General features: G+C 47.8%; 1 protein-coding gene across 1 annotated transcript; it reads left to right on the forward strand.

Moving 5' to 3' along the window:
* The first annotated feature begins 1,664 nt into the window (after positions 1–1,664).
* On the forward strand, positions 1,665–19,865 carry CSF1R (colony stimulating factor 1 receptor). Its single transcript, XM_003210412.4, has 21 exons — positions 1,665–1,867; positions 6,253–6,492; positions 7,276–7,560; positions 8,123–8,259; positions 9,068–9,227; positions 9,734–9,923; positions 10,808–10,923; positions 11,195–11,315; positions 11,533–11,714; positions 12,242–12,354; positions 14,020–14,146; positions 14,624–14,728; positions 15,011–15,121; positions 15,386–15,548; positions 15,752–15,849; positions 15,995–16,110; positions 16,799–16,921; positions 17,040–17,151; positions 17,393–17,492; positions 18,110–18,215; positions 18,493–19,865. Exons 1-21 carry the CDS (start codon positions 1,801–1,803, stop codon positions 18,622–18,624), a joined length of 2,904 nt encoding a protein of 967 aa, XP_003210460.1. The 5' UTR covers positions 1,665–1,800; the 3' UTR covers positions 18,625–19,865.
* The last annotated feature ends 528 nt before the right edge of the window (positions 19,866–20,393 follow it).

The following is a 20,393-nucleotide window of genomic DNA, read 5'->3' on the forward strand; positions in this document are numbered from 1 at the left end:
GGCAGACCCCAGCCAGCTCCCACTGCCCAGTCTCTGCCTGGCAGGGCTCCTCAAGAAGCCTCCTCAAAGAGAAGAAGGGAGGATAAGAAGTTGTTTCCCTTCTCTATATTAAACCTGTCTGGTTTACTACTTATTCACACTAGTGAGTCAGTTCTCTATGAGCTGGCATTTGTTCCTGGAAAAAAAAAAGAAGAAGGAGGAGGGAAACAAACATCCTTTTAAAAGCCCCTTTGGCTCAAAAGGAGGAAAGAGTATTCAGGCAGATGTCTCCTGCATCTCAACAGGCCCCCAGGTCTGGGCAGGAGCCCCCCAGCACAGCACAGTGCTCTTTCTGAACACTTCACGTTCTCTTTCTCCGCGGCCTGCCAGGAAAAACCGCTGAGAGGAAACCTTCCCTGGCCAAGCACTGCTGTTTCTTCTCTCCGGGCTCCCTCGTGCTCTCCAGCCATCTCTCTAGCCAAAACCCAAAGCTTTCTCCATGCTCCCATGACTCTTAGTCACTTTCAGCACAGCCATGCTCTCATCTTTTGGCCCCAACACTTTGTCCTCCTGGCACCTCTCTGACCGCAGAGACCCCTGAGCCTGTTCTCTGATTTTGGAGACAAGAGGACTTTCCTGTGCCGCACTACCTCATGCTGTCAGGTGGTGGCCATCACTTCCCAGCCCAACGCTGCCACAAACGGCTGCAAATTTGTAGTGCAGCAAGAGATTATTCAGCGCTAGAGCAGAGCAAGGAGCACTGCGGGCCATCTCCCTTGACCTGCAAATGTTCTGCTGCCCTAATTGCCCCTAGAAGAGTTATTTTGTTTCGATCCAACCCTCACTTGTTATTTGCATGGGCTGCCCAGGAAAGGGTTAACAAAGTGCCTAATTACTGGACCGAGCTGTCTGCCAGACCGTTAATTAGACAACAGCTTCAAAAAGCCTCCTCAGGAGCAATATGGAAGGTTCTAGGTGAGGAAGGATCCCTGTTTGCCTTTTGGTGATAGAAGAGCTGCATCCCTGATTTGGGGCTGGGTATGGAGGTGCCAGGAGAGGTGTAAGCAGGGGCTGGTCAACCTGAAGCGAGGGGAAGGGGCTACAGGGTGGGACCTCAATGCTTCTCCGTGCTGGGGAGGGCAGTGCGTGCGATCCTGCCCCAGCACAGTGCTGCTGTGGGGCTTGGGGAGAGCTCACGTGGCTACAGGAATCCCTGCAATGAGGGTTGCAATTTTCCTTGAAACAAATTAATTTGTCATCTTTGCAGGCCTTCTCCCACCTGGGAGCTGCCCCCACCCTAAATCCTCTCTGTGGGGTGTCTGCCATTTTCCTGTATGGGCACAAAGCCTCCAAGAGCTGCCAGGCCTGAGGTAATGCTTGTCCTGCTGAGGTAAAACAGAGTCTTCTGCGTGCTAGGCAAGAGGTCAAACTGCAACAGTCCCTAGGGGTCTGGATGGCCATGGCAAGGGTTGTCCCTAACTTCTGTGGACTTGTTTGGGGCTAGGCTTCTTCTGAAAGGTAGGGCCTGGAGCAGATGATGGCGCCGTGGTGGTGGGCACTGGGATATGCGGTGCCCAGCCCCACTTTGGCCGAGCAGGTTCGTCACTGGTGATGTTGCAAATCATTTTCTTTTTTTTTCTTTCCCCTCCCATTTCAAAAACAAACACACAGACGCACACAAAAAAAAGGAATTTCTTCACTTGTGGTCAACTCAGAAAGGAGAAGCTCCTGCTGAGGGAGTGCTGGGGATGGTGCTGTGAGGAGAGGCACCGCTGCTCACACGGATCCCTCAGACACATCCTTGCCCTGCGTGGGGACACCATGGGTCCTGGGGATGTGAGTCCTGGCCTCCTGCTGCTGCTACTGACCACACCTGCTGTCTGGCACGGTAGGTCCAACAGCATCCCATAGCCCTTTGGGGCCACCATGTCTCTCTGGGGCAGCTTTGCGGTGCAGTGAGGGCTTCTTGTGAGTGCTCTGTGGCTGAGGTGAGGTGATGGCTGCAGCTGGGCTGGGGAGAGGGTTTGGGCTAATGGCTGCTTAGCTCCTGGTTGCTTCTACAAAAAGCCTCTGTTAGGGTGTGGAGGTCCCAGCCTCTGGAAGCTGTGGCTCTGCATGCAGGCTCAAGGAGAATCAATGTGGCAGAGAGCAGGCAAGGAAATGCATCTACTTTACAGCAAGGCCTTTTAAAGCTGGCTGCTGTGCCAGAGAGGAGACAGTGAGAGAGAAAGAGTGTGCTGGTAGTCTGTGACTCTGGAGTGCAGCAGTGTTGACAGCTTACTCTTGGTTCCCTGCAGCACTGCCAAGGTATGGCCAAGTGGTATGGAGAGGTGTAAGTGCAGGAAGAAGAGCATTGGCAGTGGAAAGATGGAGATTTGCCCCGTTCTGAGTCTTGGAGAGGATTAGGAGGAAGATGAAGCTGAGCAGTAAGTGTGCTCTGAGGGAACTCTGAAATAACCCTTTGCCCAAACTGGATGAGAGCTTGTGCTTGGTGTGCAGGTGGGAGAGTCAGGAATGTCAGCTATATCGGCACCTTCTATTGAACATGTCTGGAGTTGCTATTCTCTGGTGCGCTGGCCCACATAAAAGGGCTGTAGAGCTGGGTGTTATGGAAACAGACAACCAGAAAGGGAAGGTGGATGTGACTGGTTTTTGAGGCTACAGAGATGGCCAAGAGGTGATAACCCATCAACCTCAAGAAAGACTCACTAAACCTGTTCTGAGGTTTGCAGCCAAACACACAAAACTGTGGCTCTTCCTTTGTTTTTCTCTTGAGCTTGCTCCCCTCACTATGAGATTCAGGTGGGAAAGTGGGCAGTGGCCTGGGGAAAAAGTATTTCGGATTAGAACAGACAAGCAGTGTATCCCTCTTTGAATTCATGTTTTCAGCCCTGGAAAGCCCTCATATTCCTCTAGCTGTTAACTGCATGGTGTTTCACATCAAGTCATTCTGTGCAGGTTTTTTCCTGGTCTGCTGCTCTGGAAGATGGTTTTTGAAGGCTGCAGAGTTATGTCACTAATCTGGTTCAGGGAGTCTGGCCCACATTACTTGAATGTTTCTTGCTTCAGACTCTTTCTCTTCTAGTCCCAGACTAGGCAATTAATTTGTTATGTGTGGGTTTTTTGCTTGTTTGATTTTTATTTTGTTTTTAGGTAATAGGGACTAAGTACTTCTGATGTACATTGGAGACATCCTGATGGATATTGTTATGATCTTTCACCAAAGGTTCCTTGAGGCACTGGGCAAAGCAGGTCACCAGCTGTGACACTCTCATCAGGCACTGTCTGCCATGGTAGGGTGTTAGACACATTTGTCGGAATGCAATGGCTGTTGGCATCTGCAGCATGCAAAGACTGTTCAAAACAATAACTTCAAGCTAGAGGCTGACTTCCTTCTCCTGCCTTTTGAATCACAAGTACATCTTCTGAGTATGTCCAAGGCTGATGTGGTGCAACCACTGTGATCTGGGTTCTTGCTGGGGATAGGTCATGGGCTTAAATTCCAATTTTAGGTCAAGTAGAGGAAGAATGTGAAATGTGAGCAGCTTATATCTGTGGCCATGTAGAGATCTTCCTGTGGTTTCTTTTGCTTTCTTGCTGTGGATAAATCTAAATCTCTGAAGAAGCCCTAGGCAGAGAGGTGTGTTCAGCATCCCCCTGTCCAGATACTCTAGTTAACCCCAGGGAAGGTGTCCTCAGGGGTGAAGCTCTATCCTCCTCGTTCCTATCACTGAGGGGAGAGCAATGGGAGCTCTGGCCTACCATAGGGCCCTTCCCGAGTCCTCAGACCCTCAGAAGCAGATCAAGGTCCTGATAACTCGTCTCTGTGGTGGGATTCCTGAGCCTCTAGGTCCTCCACTCCACCTTCCTCATCCTTTCCAAAGCCTCAGTAGAGGAATGTAATGTTTTGGCTAGGGTAGGAGAGGTAAGGATGGAGCCCACAGCTGTAACTGGAGGTCATGGTTACACAACCTGTGGTAAAACCTTTGGCCAGCAGTTACCGACAGTGCTGCGGAAGCTGCTGAGGAGCAGTAGAGACATCCTCGGGCTTCGTGCAAGATTGCACAGTGGTCAGCAGGGAGCAAGCCTTCCCCCAGCAGCCTTGCTTCCCCATTCTGGGAAAGGACATACTGATGTGACTTGTTCTCCATCGCACACAAAGGAGCAGATGCTCTGGTGGCCTTCACCTGGCAGTGTCCTGCATTGATCGTCTCTGTCCCATCCATCCTCACTCCACTTGTGTGGTGTTTTGTGCCATTGCTGGCTTCTTCACTGCACAGTGTAATGACAGCAAGGACACTACATGACCTGACTCTTGACGTTGTTCCTCCTGCTGTGGTCTCTCCAGGGACCAGTTACAACGTGGTCTTTCCCTGACCCAGTCTGAAGGCAACTCTGAGTCGCAGAGATTGGCTCCACCACCACACTGTGCTGAGGCCTGGGATGCAAATAGGAGAGACACAAGTGTCCAGTGACAGTAAAAGCAGCAGGAATGTATCAAGCCTGGTGGAAAACAAAGCTTAGCAAAGAGGGAGGAATGTGGTACTTTAGGAGAGTGGAAAATGTGGCTTTGTAAAGGATTCTAGGATGTTTTATTTTTCCACTTTGGGGATAAATGAGGCTTTTCCTGTTTCCATAGAAAGATAAAAGCATTGCACAAAAAAAAAAAAAGAGAGAGGAAAAAAACAGCCAAATATTCCATATTCCATGTCTTCCGTTTATTCCTGCTGGGCCAGCAAGTCTGATTCAGGATTTGTTTGGGTTTCCTCTGGGCCACTGCTCCATCATCATACAACAGCAAAGCTCTCCAGGGCTGAGTCCCATGCGACTGACCCTTCCTTGCATGGAGGAAAGCATCAGCTTGGGACAGCTTAAATGATGCTCTTTGAGTTCTGGTGGATGTGCTCTGGCGCTGAAGCCCTTAGCACAGCTGATAGGACACGCATTCATGCCCTGGACATCATCTTCCTCACCAAGAAAAAGCTGTAAGCATGGGTGTGTGATGATAGGTGTGTACATTTCTAGCTGTGTTACAGGGAGAGTGTCCAAGACAGCATCAGAGAATGGTTGTGTTCATAAGAAGCCATCCCTTGCTCTCTTTCTACAAGTTTGGACAGTAAAGGGCCTGCAGTGCCCTCCTCTACCAAGAGCAGCAGACTAATAAACTGGGCAGCTATCTTTGCACTTGCTATTATTTGACCCTGGTGTGTATCCCTTTAAGATGTGAGGATGGGTTAGCAACTGGAAAGGAAAGCAGAAGTGGGAGAATAGCCCTGGAAAGGGGCCGGAGGGGGGTGAGCAGCCCCCTGAGCACAGATAGCCATTTGCAATGTGTTTCCTGTCCTCCCCGTAGGGCTGGCGTGGGGGTGGCAGTACTGCTTCTTCCCCAGCTCTGTGGCACTGATTCATTTCTCACTTCCCCCACCCTAAATATAGGAGGTGATTCAAAGAACTCGCTGATGTGGCAAAATGGGGAGAAAAAAATATTTCCCTCTGCCACAAGTGGCTGTGGTGGGACCCTGGTTCCCCTTTGTTTGGCCAGTGGAGAAGCCATCTTCAAGGCAGTAATGGCATCAGAAATCCTGCTGGGTTGCAATGCCAGTTTCAGCACAGCTTGGCATGCATTGTGCGTGAGTGCAGCCACAGGCCTGCGTGAGGAGTTGGCTTTCCTGTCCCTTAGTTTCCCACCACCAAATATGAACTATAATGCTGACTCCATCTATGGTGTTTTGATGGTAACTGGAAGGAAAATGCATTGTTTGACTTCATGATAAGTCATAAGTAGGTGTACTTCAAAATCCACTGCCAAGCAACCAAAAAAATGCATGTGCTAACTCCTGCTCTGCAGCTTTCCAAGCCTGTTCCAGCTCATTGTAGCAGCAACAGACGGCCCCAGCCATGGAGCTAAACTTCACAACTGATGTTATGGGCTAATCACGTTCATATCATAGCTCTAGCTCTGCTGCAAAAGGAAAACAGCTATAAAAACAGGCAAAACCCAACAGGAACAATTTCTAGGCTAGCATTTGGCTTAATCTGCTCCAGATGATTGCTATTCCCCTCTCAGTACTCTGAATGTTCAGTTGTGAGGTTTTCTTCCTTTCCCTGAAGTTCATTCCTTAGAGTACCGGGCCATGCTCTGGTAGGATGCAGAATGATGTGAGCCAAAATGCCAGTCTGCATCCCAAGCCTAGCCTCAACACTGTGAACTCCAGTAGAGCATCCTAAAAAGGATCATTTTTTTCATCGTCACTCTTTCTCTTTTCTTTGCAGGCTCAGCATCCCCTGTGATCAGCCCTAATATCTCTGCTCTGGTTGTCAATGTGGGTGATCCAGTCCTCCTGCGCTGCTCAGGAGAGTCAGAAGTTAAATGGTACCCTGAAAAGTTTGCCAACCATACCAGCAGCATACTCAGTATTCCTAGGACCACTCACAGAGACACAGGCACCTATAGGTGTGCTTATGTCAACAGCAGCGACAAGGGTGTTGCATCTGTGCATCTGTACGTGCAAGGTAACCATTCTTCATTCCTCCCACGTATGCTGGCAGAACAGCCTCTCTTTAGGGAGCATGCCATTTAGACTTGTTCCTCTCTATAATCCATGGTTGTGTTAGAGTTTGGAGAGCAGTGCACACTCCTAGTGGGAGCAATTGCCCACCCACAACCATATAAACCCACATATTATGGGGCCTGTGGCTGAAGCACTGCGGTACAGAGCATCTGTATCTTGTGTACACCTGTGGATGGCCTGGACCTCTTCCTCCTTATCTTGGCTTCCCTTAAAAAGCAGTGATGAAAGCCTGTTTGGTATTGTAATGCACAGTGAGATTTGGAAATCAGGGAACTGTATGGCTACTACCCTCAATGAGGAAGGATCACAGGATTCATCCTCACAATGTAAGCCAAAGCTCCAGTATGCCGTGGTATCTCCACCATTTGTGTTCACCCCTTCCTTTGTACAGAGATACCGTCATGGATAGGGAAGCTGGAGGTCTAACAAATAAAAATAACACTGTTATGAAAAGTTGAATTAGGACTAAGCACACTTCTCAGTTTCTCTTGCCTGCATACAGCTGTGAGTTGCTTGCTCTGGTCTCCTCAAATGCCTTAGCTGGAACTGGGCTTGTCATGTGAGTTTTTAGAGGCTGAGTCAGGCAGGCGCTAAGCCAGGTTGCCCCAACACTGAACTCCCACTGGGCAGCAGAGCTGGATACTCGTCTTTGCTGGAACATCTCTCTCAGCTCAGTGCCTGCTTTTCTGATCCTGTTCTCTGGTTTACTTCATCTCCTCCACAGATCCCAATAATGTGTGGTACGTCCCATACTTCCGGATCTCTGTGACCAAAGGTGGAAATGCTGAGTTCCCCTGCTTCATCACTGCTCCCGAGTATGGATCCAATGTGACTCTGATAAGGAATGATGGCTCTAAGCTCCCACCTGGAACCAACTACTCTTTCAGTCCTGAGAAGGGAATAACGCTTTATCATGTGGAACACGAGCAGAAGGGCCAATACCAATGCCAAACAGTGGTAAATGGAAAAATAGAGAAGTCATCAAGAATAAGACTGATTGTGGTTGAAGGTAAAGGATTGGGATTGCTGCTGTCCATGGGGGGAGAGCAGCAGCAAGTTGGTCACAGGTCGTTAAGGAAAAGTTCTTAGCCAGCAGCTGGAAAGACTTTCTGAACCTGCAGTAGTTAGGAGGTAGAGGTAAAATTTAGAGGAGGTAAAATTCCACTGGCTTTTGGAAACTTGTCTCCTTTAGATGTGTCTCTATGGGATCTGCAGTGTTCAGCTTATCATAGGTACTGTGTACATATGTTCAGCATATCATAGGTACAAACAGAATTTATTTATGTCTGTGATGTTCTGAAAGACCTTGGGCCCTGATGGTCAGGATGAAACTATGGCAGAAGGATCCCTTACCTATAAACCTCAGCAATGGCTGCTGCGCTCTTCCTGACTTGTATTGCTTCCTGTAGACGTGCACAAAAAGTGAGAATCTCAAGGAAAGGAGAAGGGCGTGGGTAAAGAGACTGGAGAGAATGGAAAGGAGAAGGTGTCCAGGCCTTAGGGAGGCTCTAAAGTGCATGGTGCCAGTGAGCCAGCTGGTGGTGCATCTTTTCCTCTTTGTCTTTGTGTAGGACAAGAGAAGCCTGTACAGGTAATGGTGGACCCTGCAGACCATGTGCGAATTGTGGGTGAACCTTTTGAAGTCACTTGTGTAGTAACTGCTCCTTCCCATAAGTATGACATCAAATGGGTAACACCAACAAACAGCGTAAGTTAAAGTGTGCAGCTTCGAGGGGTTATGGGACTTTTCTGGAAACCAGGAGGCATAGGGTGACAAGAATGCCTAGACTCAAGGCTTTTCTGTAGAAAAGCCTTGAACTGTTCGCCCAAAGTTAGCTATTCAAACAATCCATACAAATCCAACAATCCTTTCTTTGGGTGATACAGGTTTAAAAAACAGCTGCCCATTCTCAGGATCTTGCTGTGGAGCTGAAAAGTATATTGTTTCACCTGAGCTCATTGAGCAGGAGCCAAGGTACCTATTAAGGTGATGTCTATTCACCCTTCTCTGCCAAGGCTTACAAAGCAAAAAGCGAAAGTTCAGAACATACAGCATCCCAGAGAAAAAATATGGGTGAAGAAAGGGAATGCGCCTCAACATTTCAAAATCTGTTGTACTGACTCTTAAATGCTGAAGGCTTAGATAAGATTTGCTAGAAGTCCTTATGTCCACTGCATTCATGAAGGAGTTGGGGGGAAAAATATATATATATATGTATATGTATATATGATATGTGTATATATATATGTATATGTATATATGATATGTGTATGTATGATATGTGTTTAGATCACACCATGTAAGGACAACTAGCAGCCAAAAGGCTAACAATAGGTGTGGCCCTAACTGCCTCGAATACTTGGGTTTAATATGCCTCGTGGTCTCCATCTATAAGACTTTCAGGGTTGGGGCACAGTTGCACAGAACAGAGGGTAGCAAGAATTTTTATTATAAATATAATTCAGTTCCATTCTCTGAGCTTCCAAACAAATGACTGGTATTTCCTCTCTGACAGGTTAAGAGTAATGGAAAGCCTGACATAAGTGATGGGAACTACATCATCAATGACACCCTGTCAATTCCAGCAGTGACCATGGAAGACAGTGGGAAATACACTTGCATAGCTAACAATTCAGCAGGATTCAAGAATGCCTCCACAATGCTTCGGGTAGTAGGTAGGTACTTTCCCAGCAGACCAGAAAAGTGTTGACTGAAGCATGCCTGTCCTTGAGTATTTCTTGCTCCTGTCCCAAGACAGGGAAATTTCACTGCACCTTGTAGGCTCAGGTTTGCTGATGACCCAAACCCTCTGCATACTCAGTGTATAGCTCAGAAAAGGGACTAGTTCTGAAAGATTTCTGGGTGAGAAGCCAAGAGTTCAGCTAAGGGGGCTCGTCTTATATAGATCACAAGATACAGTTTTAGCCTCATTATTTGTTAGGATAGTGTATAAAACCTGTTACACAGGAAGAGCTTGATCCAAGCCATCAAGACAAAGAAACAACTTCTAAAAAGTATTTCTCTGTGAGACATACAGTCTGTGTAGTGCCTCATTCCCTCCTGCAGTCTCACAGCTGAGGCTGCTCTTTCCAATAATGGTCTATTTATAAAGCTGGTGTAAGCTTGTTTCAGGTCTCTGTGGACGTGCCTGCTGATGGTCATGCTCTCCTCCATCCTGCAGAAAGAGGGTATGTGATCCTGACCCCAGTGCAAGCCATGAACCAAGAAGCTGCTGAAGGAGACAGTTTGAAACTCCAGGTCCATATTGAGGCATATCCAAAACTTCTCCACTGGCACTGGGAGCACATGAATTCATTGAAGAACTCTGGGAGCAACAAACTCAATAGCAATATAGACTTTAAAAACAACTGGTATGTGTTCTCCCTCTTCTATGCTCACCATGGCCTGTTTCAAAAAATGTTTTCAGTGTAAGACTTGTAGATCCCATGCTGCTGGCTGATAAAGAAGTCTGATTTTTAAAGAGGGGAACTGTTTTGCCTTTCTGACTTCTATTTCCAACGTTACTAGCAAACCACAGTGAGAAGGGCTGATCAGATCAAGGAAGACACCACCCGATTAACTTGGCAGTTTTCTCTTTAAAAACCTTTGTAGAAGTCACTGGTAGGTTTTGCAGTCTTTTTCAAGTTGGCACTCTTCCGTGAGAAGAATTAAGAGGGATGGGGACACAGCACAAACAGATGGATTCCCTTAGTGCTCCTCAGACCTGTTCCATGCTCCATGGTCTGGAGAATATATATACCAAGAGGTACTATATATCCCATGTCAGGAGAAGACAGACATCATTATGAGGATATGACCCCATGTACAGGAGGACATAGTCATGCTCTTTCTAAGCCTGCTGCCAAACTGAGGAGTTTGGGCAATTCCCTTTTCATTTTCTTGGGATAACTCATACTCTCAGATGCAGGAAGATCAGTGTCTCCTGGCTCTTCCAGCACAATGATTTAGATGTTAAACTCTTTTTCTGAGAATCCACCCAGTCACAGCCTTTCAGTAACACTGCACTTGGTGGCACAGTGCCTCTCCTTCAGCGAAGACCCTTCCAGCATCCCAGTAGGATCAGCCACTTCCTGCTTCCCCAGAGAAGCAAGGGTTAGCAGCACCAAGCTGGGAAGTGTTCATCCATTCCAGGGCACAAGAAACAGCTGCATCTCACTGAGCAAAGACTGTATGAATACCTGAGTTTCCTCAGCACAGCTTTCTTCATGGTATTTATTCTCTCTGTTGGGAGCAGGTATAACAACACGCTCTTCCTGGATCATCTGAAGGGAGAAGAGAGAGGTCTCTATACGTTTTATGCTTTCAACAGTGAGGTCAACTCATCAGTTACTTTCAGTGTATCTGTGAAAGGTAAGTGCTTAGCTTAATTGCCCCTTCCTATAAGCTGCTTGCCCAGGGGCTGCTGCCCAACAGGCAGGGTGCAGGACTTGTGGACCAAGGCACTTCTAGCCCAGTGCCCACAGGACACAGCCTTGCTGTTCCTGGGACCCAGCTCAAATATCTGCATAACACAGGGGTTCCTGAAGTTCTGTTGTTCCGTAGATGGAGAATAAATCAGATCACCAGGAATGCACTCTTCCTCTGGTCATAGTACTTGATCTTTCTCTGCTTTCCCCAACAGCTTCTCCAAGGCTGTGCAGTGTCATGGTATCAGCTAGTGACTCCAGTAAGCTTCTCTGCACAGCCGTTGGCTACCCTGCCCCACACATTGAGTGGTACCAGTGCCCCACTCACTCTGACAGGTAAGAACTACCTAGGACTGGGCACCACGAAGCACCTCTAACTCCGAAGAGTGCACTTGCAATGTTAGTGCTTGCTGAGCAGCACAATGTGGGCTTTCCTACAGGCCATTTAGCATAATTACAGTGTCTCCTCTCTTGCCTGAGACAAGCAGCAACTCGCTATGAGCAACTGCAGTGCAGAGAAACATTCATTCTCTACTGCTTTGCATCCCTACAGATATGAGGACTATATGCTGCTTTTGAATGACTCCAGTCCCCATGTGGTGAATACACTACCCTTCCAAGAGGTGGAGGTGGAGAGCACTTTCCCATTCCAGGATCTAGGGGCCAATTTCACCTTCTGCTGTGTGGCTGTTAACAGCGAGGGGAGCACCTCTGACATTCTTCACTCAGTCCTCAGTAAGATACCAACTTGCAGCTTGGTGGAATGGGGGGGAATTTGGCTTTTGGTGCCTGTCTGCCTATATGGATTTCCCATGGTCTTGCAAAAAAGGTGAAATAGATTCCATAGGCCCTCTATCACCACAGAAGCTGGGAGGCTTTGGTGCTTGCTACTTATACAAGCTGTGTGGGAACAGCTGGCTGGGGAGAGCCTGATGTCAAAGGCTGAGCTGTGCCATAAGCCCCTCGCAACTGCAGGACCTAGGTACAGTGCTCAGCACAGCCAGCTGATTGATGCTCATCCTCAGAAGCTGCATCTTTTGCTGGGTTTGTTCTTGCTGCTCTTGGTCTGTCTACATACAGCCTGACCAGCTCCTGCTCTGCACCTGGTGCTGTGAGAACTGGAGTGCAGCAGCTCTTTTGAGTTTCTTTAAGGCCACTGCTGGGTTGCACTGCATACAGGGGAAGCCTGAATGAACAGCTAGGCAAAATACTCAGGGATTGAAACAGGAGTATTTACTTACCCCCATTTATTTCTCCTCCAGGGAGTGTCATGGCTCCCCCAAACCAGCTCTTCAGTCCCATTCTCACCACCTGCATGTGCACATCGGTCTTGCTGCTCCTGCTGCTCCTCTTCCTCCTCTACAAGTACAACCAGGTCAGCCTCCCTGTTGCACAGCAAGGGCTGCAAGGCCTGTCCAGCCTCCGAGGCCACACTGCCTCAGCAGCAGCCACAAGCAAAGCCTATACACCAAAACCAAAATGTGTTAGCACCTCTCCCACCTGGTTCCTCAGGCTCATAGCCCAGAGATCAGTACAGACGGTGCCTTGTTCCAGACACTGGTGGTCATTCTGTGCTTCAGTTGCAGCTGGTTTTGCTCTGGTCACTCTGAGTGGCCTTTGACAGCCCACCAAGGCTGCAGATTTTGCAGAGTCGTAGTGCTGATTGTCACAAGATCCAGCAGAGCCTCTCACTTAATTAACTAGAGGAAAATAAAAGTGGTTTGCAATCTGCATCTAAATGTTTCTCCACCCTGCTTTACAAAAAAGCTGCCCTAGTGAGGATGCAGGTTGGTATTAGAAGGTGTTTGTCTCCAAGAAGGTTAGCTCACTATTTTTATTCAAGAACTTGCCCCGTTTTCTCTGTGAGATTTATCTTCAGCATTGAATTTCTTCTCATAAACTGCGCCAATCAATTGCCACTTCTGCTTCATGGGTGGGTGAAAATCTCCTGGTTTTCAGTTCTCCATTTGGCACTTTGCCTTTGACAGCCCACCAAGGCTGCAGATTTTGCAGAGTTGTAGTGCTGATGGTCACAAGATCCAGCAGAGCCTCTCACAAACTGGCACCCACAGTTTCTCAGGCGGAGCTGTCTTTGGGGTGTGCAGCCCTGAAGAATAGCTCTTAGGAAGGCCTTGCAAGCCCAAGAGAAACAGAACGTGTTTGTAAATAATATCTCAGATATGGGCTTCTTGAGCCATGGCTGCTAGATGAATTATGGAGCAGAAAGCAACAATGCTGACACTTAGGGTGCACCTCTCTCTGCAGTTACCTGGCAGAAGTGCTGAGGAGAAGTGCTTCAGCGCACACCTCCCAGTAGCTGAGGCATACATCATGATTCATTGCGGCCATGGTCACTCCACCCACACTTGGCTTTGCCTGCCTTGATGGGCTTGAGACCACTGTTGCCATTCAGGCATGCATCTCCTTGTGTGAGCAAAGGCTGCTCACAGTTTTTTCAGGGCTGAGCTCTTCACTGTGTTTTTGCCTCCAGTTGTGTCCCCAGACCTCACAACATCCATGACAACACTCAGCACAAGCTGTTTCTAGCAGGCGCTGGCACTGTTTCACTCTAACCTCATCTGGTTACTTCTGCCATAAGATTTGTAGAAAAGAGAAGAAATTCTTAGCTTGGTTTCTCTATTTTTTTTATTTTTTTTTCCTGGAAGGGAAGCAAGGCTGGGCCAGCTCCACTGTTCTGCTGTGCTCAGCTGCCCAGAGTACTGAGGAAGAGGCACAGTGGGGACAACTCCCTCTGGCACCATCTGGGCACTGCTTAGCCACACTTGGCTTTGCTGTGCCAAGTCGTAGCTACAGTGACAGGGGCAGGAAGGCCTCCCTCCCTCATGGGTAAGGGCTGGGAGGGACTTTGTTTGGACCAGACTGTCCAAACTGAACATCTCACTCGAAGCAAGATATATTTGGTGGAGTTAAACCCAAGTCTTCTCAGTGTGACTGCAGGGTGAGAATCAGAGCACTTGCTGACGAGGGTAACTCTCAGGGCTCAAGCAGCCAATGACTAACTGGAGTTTCTTCCCTACAGAAACCTAAGTACCAGGTGCGGTGGAAGATCATTGAGGCCTGTGAAGGGAATAACTACATCTTTATCGATCCCACTCAGCTGCCATACAATGAGAAATGGGAGTTTCCCCGGAATAACCTCCAGTTTGGTAAGAAACCTTCCCTGCTGCTTTCCTGGTGGCATGATGCTTGCCACAGAGCTGAAATACTTGAAAGAACAAAATCAGAGCAAATAGGCAGCATCCAAAGCTGAATCCAGACATGGCAGCAACATCCTCAACCAGGCTTTGCTGCCATCTTCTACACAGGGTGCTAAACACTGGAATGCTACCTCCCTCCAACCCTCCTTTGTTGTAAAGAGGATTGAGAAGATCATGTTCCTCCTCAAGCATCTGAGGTCATCCCTTAACATGTATACCTTGTGAGCACATTTGATCTTGGCCTCTTTCATAACATCATTGCTCACAGCAGAGTTCCCCATAGATGCTCACCACCTTCTGGCTAAGAGTTACTCATCTGCCATCTTGTCTGGACTCAGCAGGAATCCCCACCCAGCTGTGTGCAGGACAATTGCTCAGTGTCTTTTTAGAAAGCATCTTTTAAGTACATTTTTTTTCCCCCTGCAGGAAAAACTCTTGGAGCTGGAGCTTTTGGAAAAGTAGTAGAAGCCACTGCTTTTGGACTGGGAAAAGAAGATTCAGTTCTCAAAGTGGCTGTGAAGATGCTGAAATGTAAGCCTGGGCCGACTTGCAAAGGTTGAAATCCCCCAAGTTCCTTTGGGCTGGAAGTAGTGTGTGTCCATCAGACTGGGTGTTAAGATGTTCCTGAGATAAGAACTAGGTGCTGGACTTGTGCTGGTGCAATTATTTGTGGACACGTGGCCAGAGGCACAGCCAGAGGGCATAGATTCCTCTCCGCTTGTCTCCTCTTGTTCCATCTGTCTATATCCTTGTTATCCCTATCATCTCTTTATTGTCCTTCCCCAACTCCTTCATATTATCCTCATCTTGCAGCAACGGCACACACAGATGAGCAGGAGGCTCTCATGTCTGAGCTGAAGATCATGAGTCATTTGGGACACCATGAGAACATTGTTAACCTGCTGGGAGCGTGTACCTATGGAGGTAGGATCCCGTAAACCTGCTTCCCCCAGCAGAACCCTCTCATGGCCTGCTTCTCCAAGGCTGTTATTAGAGAGATTTGATGATTTTAACGGCTTTTTTTCTGTTTGCAAGGATTTGTGGGCTGGCTATTTCCAGCCATGCTTACGTGCCGAGTGGGTTCTGCTGCTCCTTCTTCCCTAACCCAGCAATTTCCAGGGTCTGATTTCCTTTGGACAGGTTACAGTAAAGTCACTTCTTAACAACTTCCTTCTGCCTCTCTCCCAGGTCCAATTCTTGTCATCACCGAGTACTGTCGCTATGGAGATCTGCTGAATTTCCTGCGGAAGAAGGCTGAATACATAATTATCCAGGACTCAGCTCTGGACACCTCTTTGGACAGCACTGCTGATTACAAAAACATTGACCTGGAGAAAAAATACATCCGCAGGTGAGAGCAGGACTGTGGTGGCCACAGGGCTGAGCAACGAAGGGTGTGCTGGGGAGAGGTTAATGCCAAAGATCAGGAGCTTGCAGATGGGTGCAAAAGTAGACATGGACGTGATTTCTGTACTCAGTGGATATGGAGGAGGGCAGAAGGCACTGCTAGGAGGCTGCTGACAGCCTGCCTCTCTTTGTTGTTCTCTGACTCAGTGACAGTGGCTTTGCGAGCCAGGGTTTGGAAACTTATGTTGAAATGAGGCCCATATCATCATCATCTTCAGCGTCATCAGATTCTGCGCAATCCAGGGGTGAGTTGAAGATCCATTCTTGTATTTGCATCATTTCTTCAGACTGACCATCTGGTCTGGCTTAGTTCTAGGGAACTGGGATAGAACATGGCTTGCACTACTTACCATCTTTGCAGCAACCCTAAAGCTTCTGTTTGAATTTCAGGGAAAAGCTCAGAGGAAGATGAAAGCAGAGAGGACCTCCGGCCCCTTAACCTCTCTGATCTGCTTCAATTCTCCAGCCAGGTGGCACAGGGCATGGCATTCCTCGCATCAAAGAATGTGAGTGCCTAAAAGAAACCACTGCACTCTAGTAGGTAGCACCAGTGCACCAGCAGCAGCCAGCTGTCTTGTCTGCTCAAGGCTTGGGAGGTTTTCAGATGAGATGGTCAAACTCAACTATGCTTCTGGAAATGGGCCTCTCTCCACCTTCTGGGTTCACACATGCTTGGCTTCAGTGCCCAGTGTTTCCTGTGGAGCTTGGGATTCAGACAGCCCATTGCAGGATAGAGTTACGGGGGCACCCAGATCTGTGCATCATGCTAGTCTGCCTTGGTATTTTCTGCCCAGCTTTTACATGAGGTCAGGAACCTTGATGCAGAGCTTTCTTGCACTGGCAGCTTCCTGTTGCCCCATGGACAAGGAACTGAAAGGGGCTGTTGAGTTGCCTCAGTGGCAGAGGGCCATTGTATAATGGCTTCACATGGGACATTGTGAGCAGCCCCTGCTCCTAAACTTTGCCCCCACGGGGAAGTTGAAGGCTCATCACTAATACAACTGATAATGCTACGTAGTACTGCAATTGGAGCAGTTGAAAGGAGAGAGCCTATACTCCCTATGCATGACAGTGCCTTTTCTAAGAGCTTTTCGAGCAGCACGTGTTCTCCTTGCTCCTCGATGATGTGTTATGGTGACATTCTGAGGCTGTAGGGACATCAGTGGGGTCTCAGTTATGCTCTCTTCTCCCCAGTGCATCCACCGTGACTTAGCAGCCAGGAATGTGCTTGTATCAGATGGACGGGTAGCCAAGATTTGTGACTTTGGCCTGGCTCGTGACATCATGAATGACTCAAACTACGTTGTAAAAGGCAATGTAAGTAATTGGAGTGGGGACTGGAGAAGGTACAAGAGTGAGGTGCAGCCAGAGCATGGACAGGGTGCAGCATAAGCTGCCTGCTTGTCCCAGGCTGCAGGGCTCTCTCCTCTTCCAGGCCCGCCTGCCCGTGAAGTGGATGGCCCCAGAGAGCATCTTTGACTGCATTTATACAGTGCAGAGTGATGTGTGGTCTTACGGCATTCTTCTCTGGGAGATTTTCTCCCTTGGTAAGGAAGAGGAAAGCTTGCAACCCTCTCTTGTTTTCCATGGCTTATCAACACTTTGATGTCTGCAGAAGTTTCCAAGAAAGGAGGGAGGTTGGAAAAATCTAGTATATATCAGGGCTATAAAACACAGTGTTTCCTGAAGGACCATTAGAAGTATTGGGTCCTGGAAGATCTGCCCTAACTCAGGGCTCTGAGTGGCACTGGCTCCAAACTGCCTCTGATCTGAGTGCTCCTGTCACAGGTAAAAGTCCCTATCCTGGCATGGCGGTGAACAGCAAGTTCTACAGCATGGTGAAGCGGGGCTACCAGATGGCCAGGCCTGACTTTGCTCCTTTGGAAATGTGAGTGGTGCACTGAGGTGTGCAGCAGGTGGAAGGGGGACTGGAGCTGCTTCACATAGAGTGGGTGGTGAAGATGGCATAGGTATGTCAGTCAGGTCTGTGGGCTGCTCCCAGGGAAGCTCTGCATTAAGCATGTAAGGTTTAGGGTTTTTCCATTCTCACACAGGAAAGCAGGAACCAGATGCTCTGCCCAGTATCCACTGCTTCCAGCCAGGAAGGTGGGAGAGCTCACGCTATCTGTATGTTCCTAAACGTGGCAGTTTTGTTTTTTTCCTTTCAGCTACTTTTAGCTCTAGGAATGTGAGAAGACAAGCCTGAGGAACTTACAGGAAAGGAATGAGTTTAAGCTGAAGTACCAAGCATAAAGCCTCTTGCAGATAGATGTGGGGACACAAGATGTTTGCTCTATCTGTTCCTGTGCTCTCATTTCCCTGGGGACACTGTGCTTACACTATCCAGGACTATTATAGATGGGAAAAGAAGAGGGGGCTGCTCAGAACTGTGTGCACAAATACAAAGTGAATCACTCTGCTATGCTGCTCCAAAGAAGAGGGGTGCAGACTCCCCAGCAGCTTTGCAGAAGTACAGCAAAACTCTGTCCCTCTTTGGCTTTGCAGGTATAGCATCATGCAGGCATGCTGGAGCCTGGAGCCCACACAGAGACCTACATTTGACCAGATCTGCTGCTTTATTCAGAAAGAACTGGATTTGCATAAGGAACAGGTAAGAATCTTTGGAGAGGAGAAAGCACATCTTCCCCTCTCCTTTCATCCTACATCAGCATAGCTTCTAGACAGTTTTCCTGATGCCATTCCCTACCTTTAACTGATGGAAGCAGCTCAGTATCTGTAGAAGTGGAGAGAGGTATTCAGATGGTGAAAGGTAACAAAAGCAGGCTGGACACAGAAATAGTTACTTAGCAGCAACCTCCATGGGCAGCAACACAAGTGCAAATGAGAGCAGTCTGAAACATGCCTCTTTTTTCCTTCCTGTTTTCAAGGACTACACAAACCTCCCATCCACTGCTGAGGAAGACAGTGGCTGTGATACCTCTGGCTGCTGTGAGGAGTCCTGTGAACAAGAGGAGAGTGGGCAGCCCCTTCTCAAAGGCAACAACTATCAGTTCTGTTAGCTGGTGCCATTGCCCTGGGGTGGATCTTTATCCTTCTCTCTCTGCAGAGTGCATGATTCTGCATGGATGCCTTCAGCTTTGGCTCTCCTCTCTGTGCTTTCTGAAGTATGAGAGTATGAACATCACTGACTCCCTCACTGAAAGGACAGTGCTAGAGTGACTCAAAACCAACACTCGCCATGGGGGTCCTAAAAGTTTTATCTCCTTCTCTACAGGGTGCAGAGGTCCCATCACCTGCCCCTGCCCCCAGCACCCCTGAAGGAGACTGTGAGGTGATTTTGGTTGTTTTTTAAATACTAGTTGCAGCCAAGTAGGATATTTCCAAAAGTCACTCACATGCCTGAACCTGGTTTTCTAAGTACCTCTTAAAACGAGCCCTTGAAGTGGGAACTGCCTCCCCTGCCCAAAGCAGACCTCTGCCTTGGTAGTTCTGCTCTCTTCCCTTTGTCAGACTGACTCTGGATGTTGCAGAATGAGTGGTTAGACATAGATAAATCTCCACTAAGCATTAAAGATGCATTAACCTCTAGGTTTCCTCATGCAATCTACCTCTCTGCAGCTAGTGCTTCTGCAGGGATTGGTGGGTGAAGTGTAACAAGGAGCCAAGCCCAGGGCTCTGTGAACCTGCACACGCCCTGAGAACAGGAGAGGGGCAGTTATTTCTCAGGCAAGACAAAAGAGGTGAGAAGTGCTCTTCCACATGAGCACTGACCACAGTCCCAATCTAGGCAAGAATGGCAGCTTAAACAGACCTGGAAGTTTTCAACATAACACATCTTACAAAACTTTTGCATTATTAAACATGTAGCAATTCACTGCCGCCTTCTTGATTACAGACATGCTCTTGTACATATTTTCTTGAATGTATTTTAATAATACAGCTGAAATTTTTTTTTTTCCTATAAGCTAGGGCCTAATGCCCTTAAATTTTTTTCCTCATCTCATTTTTGTTCAGGATTACTAATGCCCTAGCCACGTGGTCCTGTGTAGCTATCAGAAGTAGCTAATAAATCTTCTTAGCTTCACCTGACTTGGGTGGTAAAGGATCAGCATTACAGGCACAAGCACTGACATGGCTTAGGAAAACTGCAGCAAGACAAACCTACTGTGTGACACCTACCCTTCATCAGACCATTATGTTGTGGGCCACTTCTGATTGTATTAAACCTGTTTTTATGCTAACACCAAGTGATTCCTTTCTCCTTACTAAATAAAAAGCTAACGTTATTTCCATCTGTCAACATTATGAAGAATAAAGTGTTAAACAAAGTAAGTCTTCCCCAGGGCTTTAAGGCTGTTCTTAGGGGGAATGGATGACAGCACTGTCCTCTCATACCCTGCAGCTCTGCTCCAGTTCATCACACACAGTTCTCATCATCAGTTCTTAAAACCATTGTCCTGTGTAATAAGAGAGGAAATAAGAAAAGCACATTAAAAGCAAGGCCTTTACTCTGAATGGCCTGTCTGTAATTCATGATAAAAATGAACAGAAGTCACTGTCACCTGCTGCAGAAAGTCATCAGGGAACTGCAGAATGAGAGCTGACCAGGGGAGTTGGCCATCTCATTCTCATAGACCTGCCATTGCTCCACAAGCCTTGTTAATTCTATCTGAACTCTGCTGAGCCTGGAGATGAAAGAATGGATTTAGATGATTTTTGCAAACTGCAAATGTATCCTGAGAGACATTCCAAGCTATCTGGGTCAGAGAAACACTGATAGTACTGAGAAGCCTCTTAAAAAAAAAAGATATATATATATATATATACA

The sequence above is a fragment of the Meleagris gallopavo genome, chromosome 15, assembly GCF_000146605.3.
Source record: "Meleagris gallopavo isolate NT-WF06-2002-E0010 breed Aviagen turkey brand Nicholas breeding stock chromosome 15, Turkey_5.1, whole genome shotgun sequence".
Classification (NCBI taxonomy): domain Eukaryota; kingdom Metazoa; phylum Chordata; class Aves; order Galliformes; family Phasianidae; genus Meleagris; species Meleagris gallopavo.